Raw genomic sequence first — 17,441 nt, forward strand, 5'->3', positions numbered from 1 at the left:
CAAAATCATGAGAGGTTTAGAAGGGTGGATAACAAGAAGCTTTTTTTCCCAGAGTGAGGGATTCAATTACTAGGGGTCACTATTTCAAGGTGAGAGGGGAACTATTTAAGTGAGATATGCATGGAAAGTTCTTGACACAGAGGGTGATGGGTGCCTGGAACATGTTGCCAGCGGAGGTATTAGAGGCAGGCATGATAGCGTCATTTAACATGCATCTAGATCGATACATGAATGGGCAGCAAGCAGAGGGATACAGAACTTTGGAAAATAGGTGACATGTTTAGGTAGAAAATCTGGATTGGCACAGGCTTTGAGGGCCGAAGAGCCTGTTCCTGTGCTGTAATTTTTCTTTGTTCTTCGTTCTTAATATTGAAATCTATACAACACAGAGTTGTATTTATCATTGTCAAGATGTATACACATTGGGAACAAATACTCTTTGATAATTTGTGATAGTGTTGGGAATCATTTATTATAATTAAAATTTTTATTGTATTTAGATAGATGTGATTAATTCAACCTGGTTTTAAAGTGGAAATCTGGTGTTCAACCATTACGTGGACAAAGTAATATCAGGTTTGGTTTGCAGTCATATTGTTTCACAGCCATTGTTCTTTGTTTCAGTGCCTCCCCAATTTCTGATCTTTATTAGATCTTAAAATTCAACCTATGTTTTCTGAATTTCGATGCAGAAGGTTTCTCATTATGTTTGATGCAAAATTTGCATTTTATACTTCATATTTTGCCTGCTAAAATATATATGTGATTCCAAAGCCATCAAAATGGTTATAAAAGTAACAGGTGGTTGTTACAGTTGTACATGCTGTGGTGGAGATTGCTTCTGAGTACTGTGTACAGGTTTGGTTTTTTATAGGAAAGTATATCACTAATTTGGAAGTAATGCAGCAAAATTTCATTCAACAGAGTTCTGGGGTGTAAGAACATCTTAAGTGGAAAGTTTGGGTTTATATCCAATAGAGTTTACAATAATGAGAATTGATCTTATTGAAACATAAGATTCTGAGGGATTTTGACAGGGTGAATGTAGAAAGGAAATTTCCTGTTGTGAGAGATTAGAACTTGAACATAAGTTAAAAATTAGAGATGTCCCATATAAGACAAAGATTAGGAAATCTTTTTCTTCTGTCAGACCTTTGCTAATTTTTGGGATTCTTTCTCCTCGACAGCAGTGGATACAAGGTCATTGAATATGTTTATGGCTGAGCTAAATCAATTCATGACTTTCCTCCATCGTAAGGTCAAAACTGGGAATATTTGTTGATGATTGCATAGTATTCAGCACCATTTGTGATTCATCAAGTACTGAAGAGGTCTGTGTCCAAAGGCAGCAAGACCTGGATAATATCCAGACTTGGGCTGGAAAGTGGCAACTTGCATTTGTACCACACAAGTGCCATTTTGAACAAGAAAGAATCTAACTGTTGTCCCTTGACATTCAACGGCATCACGATCACTGTTAACATCTTGCAGGTTAACATTGACCAGCTGTGAACAGGACTAGCCATATAAACACAGCCTAGGAGAAAGTGAGGACAGCAGATGTTGGAGGGTCAGAGTCAAAAAGTGTGACACTGGAAAAGTGCAGTGGGTCAGGCAGCATCTGAGGAGCAGGAGAATCAACATTTCGGGCATAAGCCCTTCATCAGGAATGTCATGAAGGGTTTATGCCCAAAACATCGATTCTTCTGCTCCTTGGATGCTACCTGATCTGCTGTTCTTTTCCAGCGCCACACTTTTCAACACATATAAACAGTTTTTATAAGATCAGATCAGAGGCTAGAAATAATGGCAGGTGGGACTAGTTTGGGTTGGGATATCTGGTCGGCATGGACAAGCTAGACCGAAGGGTCTGTTTCCATGCTGGCATCTCTATGACTGTATGACTATGAATATTGCAGCAAGTACTCCACCTCTTGACTTCCCAAAGCCTGTTCACCAACTACAAGGAAGAAGAAGTGAGGAGTCTGATTGAATACTCCCCATTTGCCTGGGTGAATGCAGCTCCAACACCACTCGAGAAGTTTGCAGGACCAAGCAGCCAACTTGATTGACACCATATCCACAAACATCAATTCCCTCCACCACCAATGCTCAGTAGCAGCAAAGGATACCATTTTTCACATACCCAGCAGAAATTCACCAAAGATCCGTAGGCAGCATCTTCCAAATCCATTCTCAACTAGAAGGACAAGGATAGCAGACACATGGGAACAGCCCACCACCCGCAAGTTCTCCTGCAAGCCACTTGTCAAACTGAGTTAGAAATAAATCACTGTTCCTTCAGTGACATTGAGTCAAACTCCTGGAACTCCCAGTTTAATAGCTTTGCAGGTGTACCTGCATCAAATGAGCTGCAGCGATTTAGGAAGGCAGCTCAGTAACACCTTCTCAAGGCCAACTAGTGATAGGCAATCAATACTGACTCAGTCAGCAATGTCCACATCCTGGGTGTGAATAAAAAAGAATGACTAACAAAATACTTAGAAGTTTCAGAGTGGAAAGGGAAGTGCAAACAGATTAGCCATGATTTATCAAATTATGGAGTAGATTTATGAACCGAAAGACCTACCCTATTCTACCTTGTATATTCGCATTTATGGTGTGGAGGATTGATTTCCAACAATGCCATCCATTCTGAAGCCATGATTAGCAATCCCATGTACTAATTGATTGACTTGTATTGACATACAATAGGAAAACAGACAAACATGATGCTTTTTTAAAATGTTGCTGTTGAAACACTACGAATACACCAGTACTTTAACTTTACATATCTCAGTTCTGCAATCTATAGGATTGTTACTTTTGCTGGAGGCAAAAAACAAAACCCTACTTGTGCTGTGTTGCTGACCTGTTGTGGAGGGCTGGGATGTGGAAAAACTCTTAATATGTTGGAGGAAGACTTCAGAAGGGAAGATCAATATTATCCTGCTGTCATGATTAATTACCGTTGATAGGAAAGTAACTGACATTCCTGGCAAGCATATGCTCATTGTAAAACCTAAGGGCCATTACCACCCCATGACATTTGGTGGCAGTGGAATGACCCATTGCCCTGTGAGGAAATAACAAGGGAGAGTCTATAGGTTTGCAGAGGATTCCTGAAGGTGTTGTGGCTCTGGTTGTACCTGTAATGAGACCTCTCTAGTCACAATGGATTACCCCTGCAGCTATAGCATTGCTGGTGAAAATACTCCTCCTGGCTCTATTTAGTTGCCATCCACAATTAGACCTGTTTGGCTACTGTGAGGAAAATGCTACATCAGGGTCCTGCCACTCAGCTGCACGGGGTTCAATTTCCATGTCCAAACCCAGTAACAGGACATCTCATTCTTTGAAAAGCTCAGCTTGTTATTGCATTGTGCATGGTAAACACCAGTTTATGTTGTGATAGTATTAAGTATACATCGATTCCAGCTGCTATTTGTTTAGTTAGTTGATATCACTTACAAAGCTTACTTGGAGGCTAATTTGAATAAGTTAACATCCATGGATAGTAATTAAACAGGTTTTAAAAATACAGTAATATTTTTTGAAAAGTACAGTCAGAGGAGTACATAATAATGAAGTGTATCAAATTGCACTCATCACTTTTGTTAACAAGTGGAAACTAAGATAATTGCAGAACGGCAGAATTATTTAAAATATAATTATGAAGTTTCAACCATTGAGTACTTCATTTCTAATTTAAGTAAGCAAACAATTAGTGCAAGACCACAATTGTAGAATGCTAATTTGGGAGCTTTATTGACTGAGGATCAAAAATAAAGGGCAGAATTTTCCCTTCATCGGTGGTGCACAATGGCAAAAAGGATGACAAAGTACAATGCAGATAAAAAAAAAAATTTCAACATCTATAGGAGCAGAAATTAGGCCATTTGGTCCATCAAGTCTGCTCTGCCACTCAATCATAGCTGATAAGCTTTTTCAACCTCATTTTTCCACTTTCTCCCTGTAATGATTAGATTACTTTCCAGTGTGGAAACAGGCCCTTAGGCCAAACAAGTCCATACCGACCCGCCGAAGCGCAACCAACCCAGACCCATTCCCCCTTCACCTATCGCTACGGGCAATTTAGCATGGCCAATTCACCTAACCTGCACACTTTTGGACTGTGGGAGGAAACTGGAGCAAACCCACACAGACACGGGGAGAATGTGCAAACTCCACACAGAGAGTCGTCTTTGATCCTCTTGGCAATCAAGAACGTATCTATCTCAGTTTTAAATATATTCAATGTGAATTGAGACTCAAGAAATCACCAAGAATATACTCAATAAATCATCGAGAATGATTTTCCTAATTTCCCTTCAAGCCTTAAATAATGATTACAGAATTCCTCCATTAAGTTGCGACCATTGTATTTCCATGTCAATAAAGGCTCAGTCTGCTTAGTTTGCATGCCACTTCCATTCTCTTCTTCTTCAGTCAAAGATTGAGTAAATAACAGAGCAAATTTCTTCAGAAAAATTCCCTTGCATGCTCCATGGTCACCATCCTCTGAGAATCTTCATCCAGATAATGCAGCAATAAGTCCACATTCATCTAAAGGGGTAGTCTTAGTTCACACCAGCGGCTGGTCACAACCAGTCCTTCATGTTCATGGCCAACTCTTCAAACTCTCCTGCCTTGTGATTCCATGACAGACTGCAAAATGACATGGGGGTTCAGTAGCTAGCACTGCTGCCTCACAGCGCCAGGGACCTGGGCTTGATTCACCATGTGGTGGCTGTCTGTGTAGAGTTGCACATTCACCTCGTGTCTACATGGGTTTCCTCCCACAGTCCAAAGATGTGCAGGTTAGGTGGATTGGTCAGGCTACATTGCCTATAGTGTCAGGCTAGGTGGATTAGCCATGGAAAATGCAGGGTTATAGGGTAAAAGGAGTGGGTCTGGGTAGAATACACTTTGCAGGGCAGGTATGGCTCGATGGGTTGAATGGCCTGCTTCCACACTGCAGACATTCAATGATTCTAAAACCCTGGTTGCATAATTAATGAGTTGACTAGCAGAAAGTTGTGTGGAAGAAGTTATTCAGAGCCGTGGTGGACTGGGTGCCATTCCTCACCAACAAAATACTTCAGCTGAAAATGAGAAAATTCTGCCCAAAAGAAATTAGCTTACCATAACTGGGCGTAGTTTCTCTTCAGCAAGAAGGCTTCAGCTGTTTTAAGTAATATTTTATACCTAGCTAGATATATTGAGATTCTTAGGTTAGATCATATTTAAGTGGCATTTAAGGATAGGGAAGGTCACGGAGAACTGAATTGTACCAGAAATCCACAGAGTTTCATTAAAAACAATAAAAAAGTTTGAACTTGGTTGAGATCTTAAATGAATACTATTCATTGTGCTCACAGAGGAGAAAGACAGTGCAGCTAGGGATTTCAGTTGGTATAGTGAGATTTGAGAAAATGTTAAGATTAATAATGAGGTGATATTACATGCTTAGCAGGCATAAAGGTGCATAAATTGCCCAGAACCTGATGAGATGTAATTCAGGGTGCTATGGGAGGCAAGGGAGGACATTGTTGGTGTCCTGGCAGAGATATTTAACAGTTTATCGGCCATTAGCAAAGTGCCAGATGACTGAACGATAGCTAGTGTGGTTCCTTTAATCAAGAAGTGCATCAAGGAAGGCCAAGTCATAACAAACTAGTTAGTCTGACATCAGTGATGGGGCATTTATTGGAAAAAATTCTGAAGACAGCATTAGTCAATACTTGGAAAGGCGGGGATTCATCAGGGATAGTCAACATGGATTTGTTGGAGGGAGATCCTGTCTGACTGATTTACTTGAACTTTTTGAAAAAGTAACTAAATATATTGATGAGGGTAATGCAGTTGATGTGGTTTACATGAACTTTATAAGATCTTTGACAAGGTCCCACATGGAAGGCTGATCCAAAAGGTCAGAGCCCACAGGATCCAAGGCAGGTTGGCAACTGAATCCAAAACTTGGTTGATAAATGGGATGCAAAAGGTGATGGTGCTTTTGTAATTGGAAGCCTGTGACTAGTGATATACCATCACTTCCCAAAGGTGGAAGTGTCCAAGATCAGAGGGTATAAGTGTAAGGTGGGGAACAAATAGTTTAGAGGAGATCTGAGAAAAAAAAATTCTTCCAATGGTTGGGGGATACATATGGAATATGCTGCCTTCGATGGTGGAGAGGCAGATACTGTCGCAATATAGAAGAAGGATTTGGATGAACGCTTAAAATGCCAGGGCATAGTAAGCTATGGATCAAGTGTAAGTAAATGGGATTAGTGTAGTTTGGTAGACTGAAGTGAGCACTGCAGATGCTGGAGATTAGAGTCGAGAATGTGTTGCTGGAAAAGCACAGCAGGTCAGGCAGCATCCAAGGAGCAGGAGAATTGACTTTTCAGGCAAAAGCCCTTCATCAGGACTTAATGTAGAAGGGCCTGTGTCTGTGCTCTGTGATTCAATGCTCAATGAACTCTATTGCTTTGTAGGTCAATGGCTTCTGCTTATTCTGAGGGATTGTATATCCATCCTCTGTTATTCTTTTGTCCTTTTACATCTGTACTTTCAGCACTGTACACAGTGTTCTTTTCTTTTTTTTAATCTTTTTAACATGGTGTTGGCTTGCTCTGTTTGCCCTTCAATGTTCATGGATATAGCCATTTTCTCTTCCTCTGTTTTATGTTTCTTTTAGTTCACCATGCAGCTGACTCCCAAGAGCAACTCACATCTGAAATGGTCTTTAGGTAGGACATGTTTGATTCAGTTGGCTGACTGCATACAACTGACCAATTCAGAGATACTCAAAGGTTACAAATAAGTCTTACTTTCATTTGGTTTTTGTTTTGCACTGTGGAAACTTCTGGGTTAGTTTTATATTTTGTTTCATATTGGCGCCTTTGCCTTCAAGCTTGTAAGGCTGGTTTCTTCTTTGCTCTGTAAAAATATCTCAGCAGCACACCAGGCAATGATTTTCTTGTGCTACCTAAATGCAACAACAAGGTGTATGGATTCTGTTTATTTACAGATTGCTGGTGAGTTTATTAACAAGTAAACTAATATATACAGTATGCAGGAATTATCAGGCACAGTCAAAAATAGAAATTGTTGGAAAAGCTCAGCAGATCTAGCAGCATCTGTGAAGAGAAGTCAGAACTGAGGAAGGGTCACTCAACCTGAAACTTCAACTCTGATTTCTCTCCACAGATGCTGCCAGACCTGCTGAACTTTTCCAGCAATTTCTCCTTTCGTTTCTGTTTTACAACATCCACAGTGCTTTCGTTTTTTTATCAGGCAAGGCCTAGAGTTTTGAAATGCATGGAACCGTTGGGTTCTGAACATGTGATAACTTCAGAGTATGTGACTGATTTGCATTGTGGGTTTCTTAAAGGGATATCACTCCAAATAGCAATAATACAACAAGGGGAGCACCATAAACCTGTTGGTAGATGGGCCAGACTTAAGAGAGGTGAATATCACCCTCCATTTGAAGACATCCTCTCCAATCAGACTTTAGAGCTCTTGTGTTATATGCATTACATGCCACAATTGAGAATCCATCCAGAAGTACACTAAATGCATCCAATCATTTCATATCCTTCCCCTGAGTTACATAATAAAAGCATAATCAATTCTGCCACCATCCAATCATCTTTATCAATCTTTATGAGAAGCAAAAACAAACAATAAAACATGGCATAACCAACAGCACTTACAAATGTTAAACTATTCCCCACGGTTACCCTGAGTGGATACACAGTGTTTTGAAGTAGCAGTGTCACATCAGGTGGATGGTTGCTGAGAATCTGAAGAGGGAAGTTCAGTTGTCCTCCAGAGATACACTTGACAAGATGTGGCTATGAAAACCCTGCTTCAGACTGTATCATCTCAGCATTTGCGTTTCCTGTCTGCACATTGTAAATTGATTTTATTTTAAATCTAGAATTTCAGAAGGTTTGGCATCCACTGAATCTTTCCTGCATTTTTTTTTGCAGAACAAGACAGTCCATAACACGGCACAGAGACAGAGAGCCAGTACAGGTGGATGGGTGCCTAACATCCGTGTCCTCAATCCTGATGAGAAGAGGATCCTGGCCCTCGCAGCAGAAGATACAGAAGTATCTATGTCCTGCCAACTGAGTAAGAAACACTCTGCTCAACCCCAGGTAGCAGATGATCTGAAAGTTTTAACAATAAAGGACATCATCCAAATACACAGGGTGAAGCAGCAGGAGCAGAAAGCAAAGAGGGACACAATGGCGCTCATTAACCAGAGGTTGCATCACTGTACTTAATCCTGTGACCATCTATCATGCCTCCATGAATGAGTGTTAAGATGGCAAGCCAGCAGTTCTGGTTGCAGTCTGAACCAGACTATCAGCTGGGTGCCTGTGTCTGTGTGTAGAGTGTCCACGCTGCAACCTTTCAATGTTAGATGCTGGTGCACCCTGCAATGCCAATGTCCATGGACAAAGGTGTGTGCAGGGAAAAACAATGACTGCAGATGCTGGAAACCAGATTCTGGATTAGTGGTGCTGGAAGAGCACAGCAGTTCAGGCAGCATCCAAGGAGCAGCTAATGCCTGCAGATCACATCCTGAGATATTGCCACCTTGTATCCTACATGAAGGTTATTTGGAGCAAGTGGCGAGCTGAATCCACTCAGTACACATTCTGGTTTACTTGTTGAGTTTTTCCAACATCAAGCTTGTTTGGTGAGCTGGGTAAAATGGGAGGCTGAATATTAATTTGGTGATTGTGGTTATAACAAAGCTTTTAACAGGTGTTAATTGGCACTACTGCTGCCTGACAAGAATCTCACCATGCCACTTGTGAAAAGCTCAGAAGATGGAGTAAGATGATCTCGACGTAAAGGTGAATCTTCCCACACTGTCACCAGATTGTGCCACACATAAAGTCATAGAGTCATAGAGATGTACAGCATGGAAACAGACCCTTCGGTCCAACCCGTCCATGCCAACCAGATATCCCAACCTAATCTTGTCCCACCTGCCAGCACCCGGCCCAAACCCTTTCTATTCACGTACCCATCCAAATCCCTCTTAAATGTTGCAATTGTACCAGCCTCCACCACTTCCTCTGACAGCTCATTCCATACATGTACCACTCTCTGTGTGAAAAAGTTGCCCCGTAGGTCTCTTTTATATCTTTCCCCTCTCACCCTAAACCTATGCCCTCTAGTTCTGGACTCCCCAACCCCAGGGAAAAGACTTTTCCTATTTACCCTATCCATGCCCCTCATAATTTTGTAAACCTTCATAAGGTCACCCCTCAGCCTCCAACGCTCCAGGGAAAACAGCCCCAGCCTCTTCAGCCTCTCCCTATAGCTCAAATCCTCCAACCCTGGCAACATCTTTGTAAATCTTTTCTGAACCCTTTCAAGTTTCACAACATCTTTCTGATAGGAAGGAGACCAGAATTGCATGTAATATTCCAACAGTGGCCTAACCAATGTCCTGTACAGCCGCATCATGCCATAGCTCCTATCACTTCCAGCTGCAACTGTTTCTCTCTTGTCCTGCACTAGCTCCTCTGCAATGAGAGAAAATAAACTGAAAGGAATATGAATGCAAACAGGACAGTTCTTTTAAAGGTCACAAAAGCATCCTATGTGACTGTGATGACAGTATACTACCTCTCCCTGCCCCTTGTCAAGCTGCCCACAGTCCTCATAGCATCAATCTTTATAGAGATCTCAACCATAATCTCGCTGGTTGGGACCACTCTTACTTGTTTCTATACATATCTATTTAACTGCAGGCAGAAAATCTGTAATTGCTTCTCTGGCTTCCACACAGTTACCACTGGTGTTCTCCAAGATTCTATTCTTCCCTGTCTTATCTGTTTGTTACGTCTCATCAAAACCACCTGAAAACAAAACAGCTGTTTCCATACTTACACTGACAACCTCCAACTCACCACCATCTCTCATGAATCTTCCACTTGCTCTACATTGTTAGATTGCTTATCTGACATTTGATATTGGATGAGCAGAAATTTCCTCCAATTAAGAAGACCAAAACTATTATCTTATATCCCATTGCAAAATCACTGTCCTTAATCCCAATCCCATCCTGATCCTTGGCAACCAAATCTGTTCACAACCTTGTTATCATATGTGATCCTGAATTCAGGTTCGAACCAGAAAATTGGGGCAACGCGAATAACTGCCTCCACAGCATCACCTAAATCTATCTGTTTGAAAGCCTCGTTAATATCTTTGTTTCCTCCAGACTTGATAATTGACTGGCCTCCCATACTCTCCTCTCAGTGAACTGAAGTTCATCTGAGATTGCTGCACAAACTCACACTATAACCACAATGGGCCTGTCCTTACTGGCCTAAGCTGTCTTCCAAATTTGCAATTCCATGACTTTCAAATTATTGTCCTTGCCAACTCCTTTCTCTGTTTTCTCCTTCAATCCAACAATTCTTTACTCCTCTAATTCTTGCTTCTTGAGAATCCCCAATTTTAATTGCTCCAGCTTTGGTGATTGTGCCTCAACCTCTGATTATTCCTTCCTCAGCCGCTGACTCTCCATCTCACATCCAACCTTTAAGACATTCACTGAAACCTACTTTCCCATCTAAGCATATGATCAAATACTCTGATAACTCCTTATATAAGAGTGTCATGTTTTGTTTCATAATGATCTTTTCAAGGGACTTGGAACATGAAACATCACAAATCGTTATTAGTATTGTTGATTGTTGATAACATTTCTTATATCCAAAAGTTTCAATGCATACCATAATTATTTACATTGACAAGTTATTGTCCCTAGAAATGCCACTCCTTAAAGACTAGCAAAACCCATGCTGACAGGCAGTGAGTTTTTACAGCGATTCAGAGATATCATGTTAATTCTTTTTCCAGTGACTTTCTGTCAGTTGGTCAATTCATCTGTCACTCAGATAATGCAATAACATTGCATGAGAGATAAGGCTCCATTTTCCCAAAGTATATACATGGAAGCAATATACCTTCCTACACCTTTAGCAGGGTGAGGTGATGAAAATGCTTCTTGCACCGTGTGACAGTTAGTTAGGTGGTGGAAAATTTGTCCATTACCCCTTCTATCAATCTATCATGCCTGCACCATAGCCTCATGTTCTTTCTGCCTTCAACCCGCAGGAGTACACTTCTTCCTTTTATTTCTGCTAGCCATTCAGAGATATTGCAGTAAATCTTCATGTTGCTAACATACGTGCTGCTGATCCTTCCTTTTTCAATTCTGCTGCAACCAGTCAAAAATAGTTCAGACCTTTCAATTGGCCGAGGTACAGCTGAATTTTCCTTTCTTTCCACCATTCAGCAATAATTACCCTAGCATGGATCTATGTTTGCATAACTAGTGAAGGCTATTCTACCAAGTTTCTGGGCACAGGTAGAAGTTCCACCCAGACACTAACCATTTAATGGAAAGGAATCCAGCCCTTTATGGCTATAGTGACTGACAATTGGCTAAAGCATGTGTGGCTGGACTAAACTGAGGAAATTACAGTAGAGAAAAGCTAACCCATACACTTCATAGGTCATTTATCTCATAGACCTATCCAACCTTTGCAAATGAATGACAGAAATATTTAACAACTTTAGAGATTTGAAGCTACATTTGGGTCAATTCTCAGATTTCTATTGATAGTGTAATATTTATTCAAGATTTTATTTTACAGTTCATAATTAAATCAGTATTATTACATTGGTTGGAAACCTAATCTACATATCAAATCTTGATTTGCAGTTATTCTTCTAGTCCTAGATTTGCTCAAGGCTGATTACTTTTATGTTTTTTTTTCTATTTCTGCATAGACTGTATTTATTGTTAGTGTACTTCATTCACTAATGTGGAAAAAAAGTCCTCAGATTTGTAGGGTTTTATTCATATTTTCCCTGGTCCATTGAGTTTACTCTGGATATCGGTAACCCCAGGCAATTCTAACAACCAGATGTATATTCAGTATCAAACCAAAATACACTGAAAAGTACTGCAAAGATTCAGAGCTATACAATGCTTAAAATCAACCAGTTTAATGGGCTTATCTGAGAATTAGATTGAAACAAATGCTCAGCTCAGTCCTTCTCAATCATCAGTCAATGAGCAGATGACATCCTCCTGATCTAGCTAATTATTATTCTGAGGCAAGCTTTCTTGTACCATTCTTCCATATAGATAGACTATGCATTTTTGATCAGTTTTACCACTGGCAATATCACAAATGTGTCATGTTTTGCACATTCAGTTTGAGCAATTGCTTGTTAAGACTTACTAATTTCTCCTTGGAAAAAAAGGCTCATCCCTTGATTTTAAGTAACTTTGATTTCAGCTGTAGCTTGCTCACACTATTGCTATCTTTATGTGATCCAATCAAGCCCATCTCTTTATACAGCACAATCATATGATCAAGCACTTTCTGCTTAGTCCATATTGATATCTTAGTCTATTTTAAACCAAGACTCCTATCTTTCAGACATATTATGTCAGTTTAATCTATTGCTATTGAGTTGGAAGTCAGTTATCTTAGTTGGCTGGATAACATGGGTTCAGTTCCTACACTTTGAAGATACCATGAAGGTCTCTGCTTCTCAACCTTTCCTTTGCCTAAGGTGTGGTGATCATCACATTAAACCACCACCAGTCATCTCTCTTTATAAGTAGAAAGGAACCCAACAGCAAGTTAAAACTATCATGATTTTAGCTTTATTACTGAGTTACAGCACTTAATGCAAATGTACATTCTTTCAGACACAAAGTACAATAAAGCCAGGGACTTTTCTAATTATTAAATCACCATTGGACTGATTGACTTTTCAATAAAGCAGACTTTGCATATTTATTTCTTTAATTTAATTTCATATAATCCAACAAACTTTAGGTTAACATCTGCAAGTTTCATACAATTTAGCAAACTCATGCAGTTCACTGCAATGCTCTCTAAGTCATTTTGAACAATACCACAACCAAGGACACAACTATTACATTTTCTCCAATGCTAAGTCTTAATACATAAATAATGTGTATAATTTATCCATTCAAAGCATGTAGGCAATATTTTGCAATGCTTACATAATGTTCATATGGCAAATCATAGATATGTTCAAATGAACTCAGTTGAACATTGAGTGTAGAAGAGCCACAGTAGAGGAACTCAGCAGGAATCATCATTACTGTCATTAACATCAAACGGTTTATATCCTTCCAAATGACTGGAGCTTTCTTTTGCCCCTTTTTTGTTGCTATTACACCAGAATGCATAAAATGTCTCATGCTGAGCTGAGGCGAACATAACTTTGACATTGCACTTTTTAATTAACTATGCTTTATTGCTTTCTTGTTTAGATTTTGGAGATTCAAGCAGTCATGTGAACTTGGCAGCAATTCTGATCATTACTCCATAATTCAGTGGATAATGTCTGAAGCAGATTTTGTTCAATTCAATGCCCTCAGCTAATAATTTTGTTGTATTGATTACACTCCAGGTCTAAAACAGGCAGAATTAGCGTCATGATCAATAACGTTATTACAAATTCAACTGTCAGCAAAACTAAGCTATAATATTAAATATTCTTTTCTGTGAAACAGAAGTGGTATTTCCTGAATTATTCTTCTCCATCATTGTTTAGAATCAACGTTTTAGCGCATTCAACTATTCAATCCATTCTATCAAAGGAAATACAATTTTTGAAAATGATGTTGCTTTCCTGTGACCCTGGGGTAATAATTTGCTTATAACTGATGTTCCATTATAAATGCCTTTTAACTCTGCACAATTCAATTTCATTTCAGAGGCATTGAATGTGACCAGTAAAAATTAGGCTATGATTTTTAACATCTATAAAGTGTAATCAAGTAAAATAATTATGACTTTTGAAGAGAAATGTGTACATATTTCAATATTAATCATGCCATCACATAAGGTTAAAAACAATATCAAAGTAGGCAATCGCTCCCTCAGGCCAACTGCACCATTCAATAAGATCATTGCTGACTTGTCATTCCTCACGACTACTTTTCTGCCCTTTCCCTGTAAACCTTGATTCCCCTATTGATCAAGAATCCATCTATCTCAGCCTTAAATATTTATAAGGACCCTGTTCCCATATCTTTATGTGGCAAAGAGTTTCAGAGTCTCACAACTTTCTGAGAGAAGAAATTCCTCCTCAGTCTTAAATTAGTACCTCTTTATTCTGAAACTATGCTGTCTGATCCTGGACTCACATGAGGGGAAACATCCTCTTAACATTTACCCTGTCAAGCCCACTAAGAATCATGATCAATGAGATCACCGGTCATTCTTCTAAACTCTTGTGAGCAGAGTCCAACCTCTTTAGCCTTTGCTCATACGACAGTCCCTTCATACCAGGAATCACCCTAGTGAACCTTCTTTGAACTGCCTCCAATGAAGTGATGTATTTCCTTAAATAAAGAGATCAAATCTGTTTGTAGTACTCTAAATGTGGTCTCACAAGCATCTTATACAGTTCTATTAAGTATTCCCTACTCTTATACATAAGCCCCCTTGTAAAGGGCCAACATTCTATTAGGCTTCCTAATTATTTGCTAGCTTTCTGTGTTTTGTGCATGTATACTCCCAAGTCACTTTGTAGTGAAGCTTTCTGCAGTTTTTCTCCATTTAAATAATATTCTGTTTGTTTTGTTCTTCCTTCCAACATGCACATATTTGCATTTTCCAACATTGTATTCCGTTTGCCAACTTTTTGACCACTTACTTAACTATCAATATCTCTCTGCAAACTGTTTGTGTCCCTCTCACAGCCTGCCTTTCCACCTATTTTTGTGGTTGCCCGCAAATGTGGCTACAGTACATTCACTTCCTTCCTCCAAGGCATTCATCCTTCTATCGGTAAGTTAAAAATACTTTAATTTATGATATAACACAGTCTCTGCCTTTCATGAGAAGTAAGCCAAATAATAACTTGGAAGTGATAACTGTCTCCATTACTGTCATTATGCACATGTATTTATCTATACCACTTGTCATACTTCCCAGCTCAATTTTATATCTCACAATGAAGATGACTTTTGTAATAAAAGCACACATACAAATTGCCACTGTAGTTAAGAGCAGTATGAGCATTAATAATGGAAGACTGACTCTTTGCCTTCATTACAGACATTCCTGCAAAAACGGAATGTTTTTCATAGTTAAATTCTTTTGACCGATAAGTTAGTTATTGTCATCCTTCAAAGTATGTTGCTGTTTTTGGAGAACTTGGAACTGAGAAGGCTGAGGAACAAATGTTGCACGACCTAATTTTTCAACCAATCTATAAATTTATTAGTACTAACTGACCCTCTTAGATTAGGGTGTAATGCAGCATTTAGGTTCAGCAGATCTGCAAACAATTTGAAACCAGAGTCAACTTGCTGTAAAATTTACCAGAATATCTGTTCTGTAGGTCTGTTGATGATTTCAGTGGAATTGGTGACATCAGCAATGTATTGTAGTTACATTGGTGAAGAGAGCATATGTTGACATATGAAGTAGGTGACAGTTGCATTGGTGAAAAGAGCAGAGAGACATCTGTTCCTGCTTAAACTGTCAAATGAAAGAGTGAAAACATTTAGATTGCTTGGCTGCTTCATCTAACATACTTTTTTTTAATAAAGATTAATTATATCATGTGAAGCTTTTAAAGGAGATTGAATCTAATGAAATTATAAGCTAAATAATTGGCTGAATTGAAAACTGGACAGTCGGTAGAAGTAAAATTTCGAAAAATATGAATGAGAGACAACATGCTGTGGGATGTGTCAGAGTTTATTGTTGGTTTCTTGGCTGTTCACACTATTTATAAATGAGGGAGGGAAGTGTACTTCAAGCAATACTCCAAGATTGACAGGTGACAAAGACCAGAAGACAAATAAACCACAGCATTAAAAATGTTTAAAACCATGGGCAAATTAAATCAATGGATGTAATGAAGACTAATGAAATTAATGTGAATAAAACGTAAGATTACCTCCACTAGAATAGAAAACATGGAGTTAAATCTCTGATCATTCATAGTCAAAGATAGAAAAGTTGCTTAATATCAGAACAGCAACTTTTAAAAAAAAAATTTGGAAAAGGAAAGAATCTGGTTGCAATTCTTAAGTCATTCAAAGTCCTCAATATATATTATTGACAGGCAAGGCTGATCAATGTTTTAGATATATTTCAATTGATTAATTGAATTAGATCACTTTCACTGGTATAATTTACCATAAAAACACTGTATTTAGAATACTGAATTTGAAAAGGGCATTGTCACAAACAATAAAATTCCAAATAGATTAAGGATCAAAATCTACAAAGAAATTTAGAAGTAAAACGGTTATAATAGAAGCAAAGATAGTTTAATTTGTACGTTCTTCACATGTTTTACATGTTGAAGAATGGGAATATTTTCTATGTACTTTATTTGTCTTGGAAAGTGACCACAGAACTGACAAATCTTACAGCTATTCTGATGTATTTCTACTATAAAATCGATAAGATTATCAAAAACAAGCCAAAATCTAGCCTGGGATCACACAATACATCCCACCTATATTGAGGTATCGGTCCTATTGGATGTGAACTCTAAGTATTTGAGTTCCTGGGCTAAGATTTCAGTGGAGTTTTCCCAATACTTCACTAGTTGTACTTCGCTGGCACCTAGGAATGCAGTTGAAGATCATGGCTGGGAACCTTGAAATTTAGAAGACTATTTTGTCTAAGTTTTTTCGAAGCAATCATTTTATAATGAAAGGAGAAGAGAAAAACTGGCTCACTTTACCTTTTACACACCTGCTTGAATTTACAGTGTAGTTATGTAACCTATGATCTCTTCTACATGTTCCCGATACTATGGTTGCAGTTAATGGTGTACTAATTATGGAACCTCTCTCTAATCCTGCAAGCTTTGTTAGGGCCAATGGAAGGCATTCTCAATGGGTGCTTAGTTCAGTTGCAGAGTCACTGGCCCAAGGAATTTACAGCTTAGTTTTCCATTCTTCTTTATCTTAGTCAGTACTATGCTATAGTTCTTGAGACCATTGACACATCACTAAGCTTTCTCAACTTAAAAATAAAGATGTAGGTTGCATTTTAAATGTATGCTGAATACTAACAAATTTTACATAAAAGAATTTGAAGAATTGTTTTCTACTTAACACTGTCCTGTAAAAGTAAATTAATTTTGTCCATGATTGAATAAACAATATAACACTCAATAATGGATTCTATTGATGGGGGCAGTTGCAGATGACATTGCCAATAAACGCTGACATTATTGACATTGAGAGTAATTTTAGCAATGTCAGTAAATCACAATACAAGCTCAATGCAATATAAATTCACACTTCTGTGACATAACTTTGAAACTGGCCTTTGGAAACTTATTGACTGTTACACTGAGTTCAGCAAAGG

General features: G+C 38.7%; 1 protein-coding gene across 1 annotated transcript in view; it reads left to right on the forward strand.

Annotated features, from left to right (window-relative positions):
- LOC148149952 (uncharacterized) overlaps nt 1-8,300 on the forward strand; it is a 114,307-nt gene extending 106,007 nt beyond the window's left edge. The window contains exon 2 of the mRNA XM_087987765.1: nt 8,001-8,300. Within this exon, the coding sequence (XP_087843891.1) occupies nt 8,001-8,300 (300 nt within the window). The remainder of the gene's footprint in view (nt 1-8,000) is intronic.
- The last annotated feature ends 9,141 nt before the right edge of the window (nt 8,301-17,441 follow it).

The sequence above is a fragment of the Chiloscyllium plagiosum genome, unplaced genomic scaffold (assembly GCF_037043375.1).
Source record: "Chiloscyllium plagiosum isolate Xiang-an unplaced genomic scaffold, Cpla_swu_hap1 HiC_scaffold_5, whole genome shotgun sequence".
Classification (NCBI taxonomy): domain Eukaryota; kingdom Metazoa; phylum Chordata; class Chondrichthyes; order Orectolobiformes; family Hemiscylliidae; genus Chiloscyllium; species Chiloscyllium plagiosum.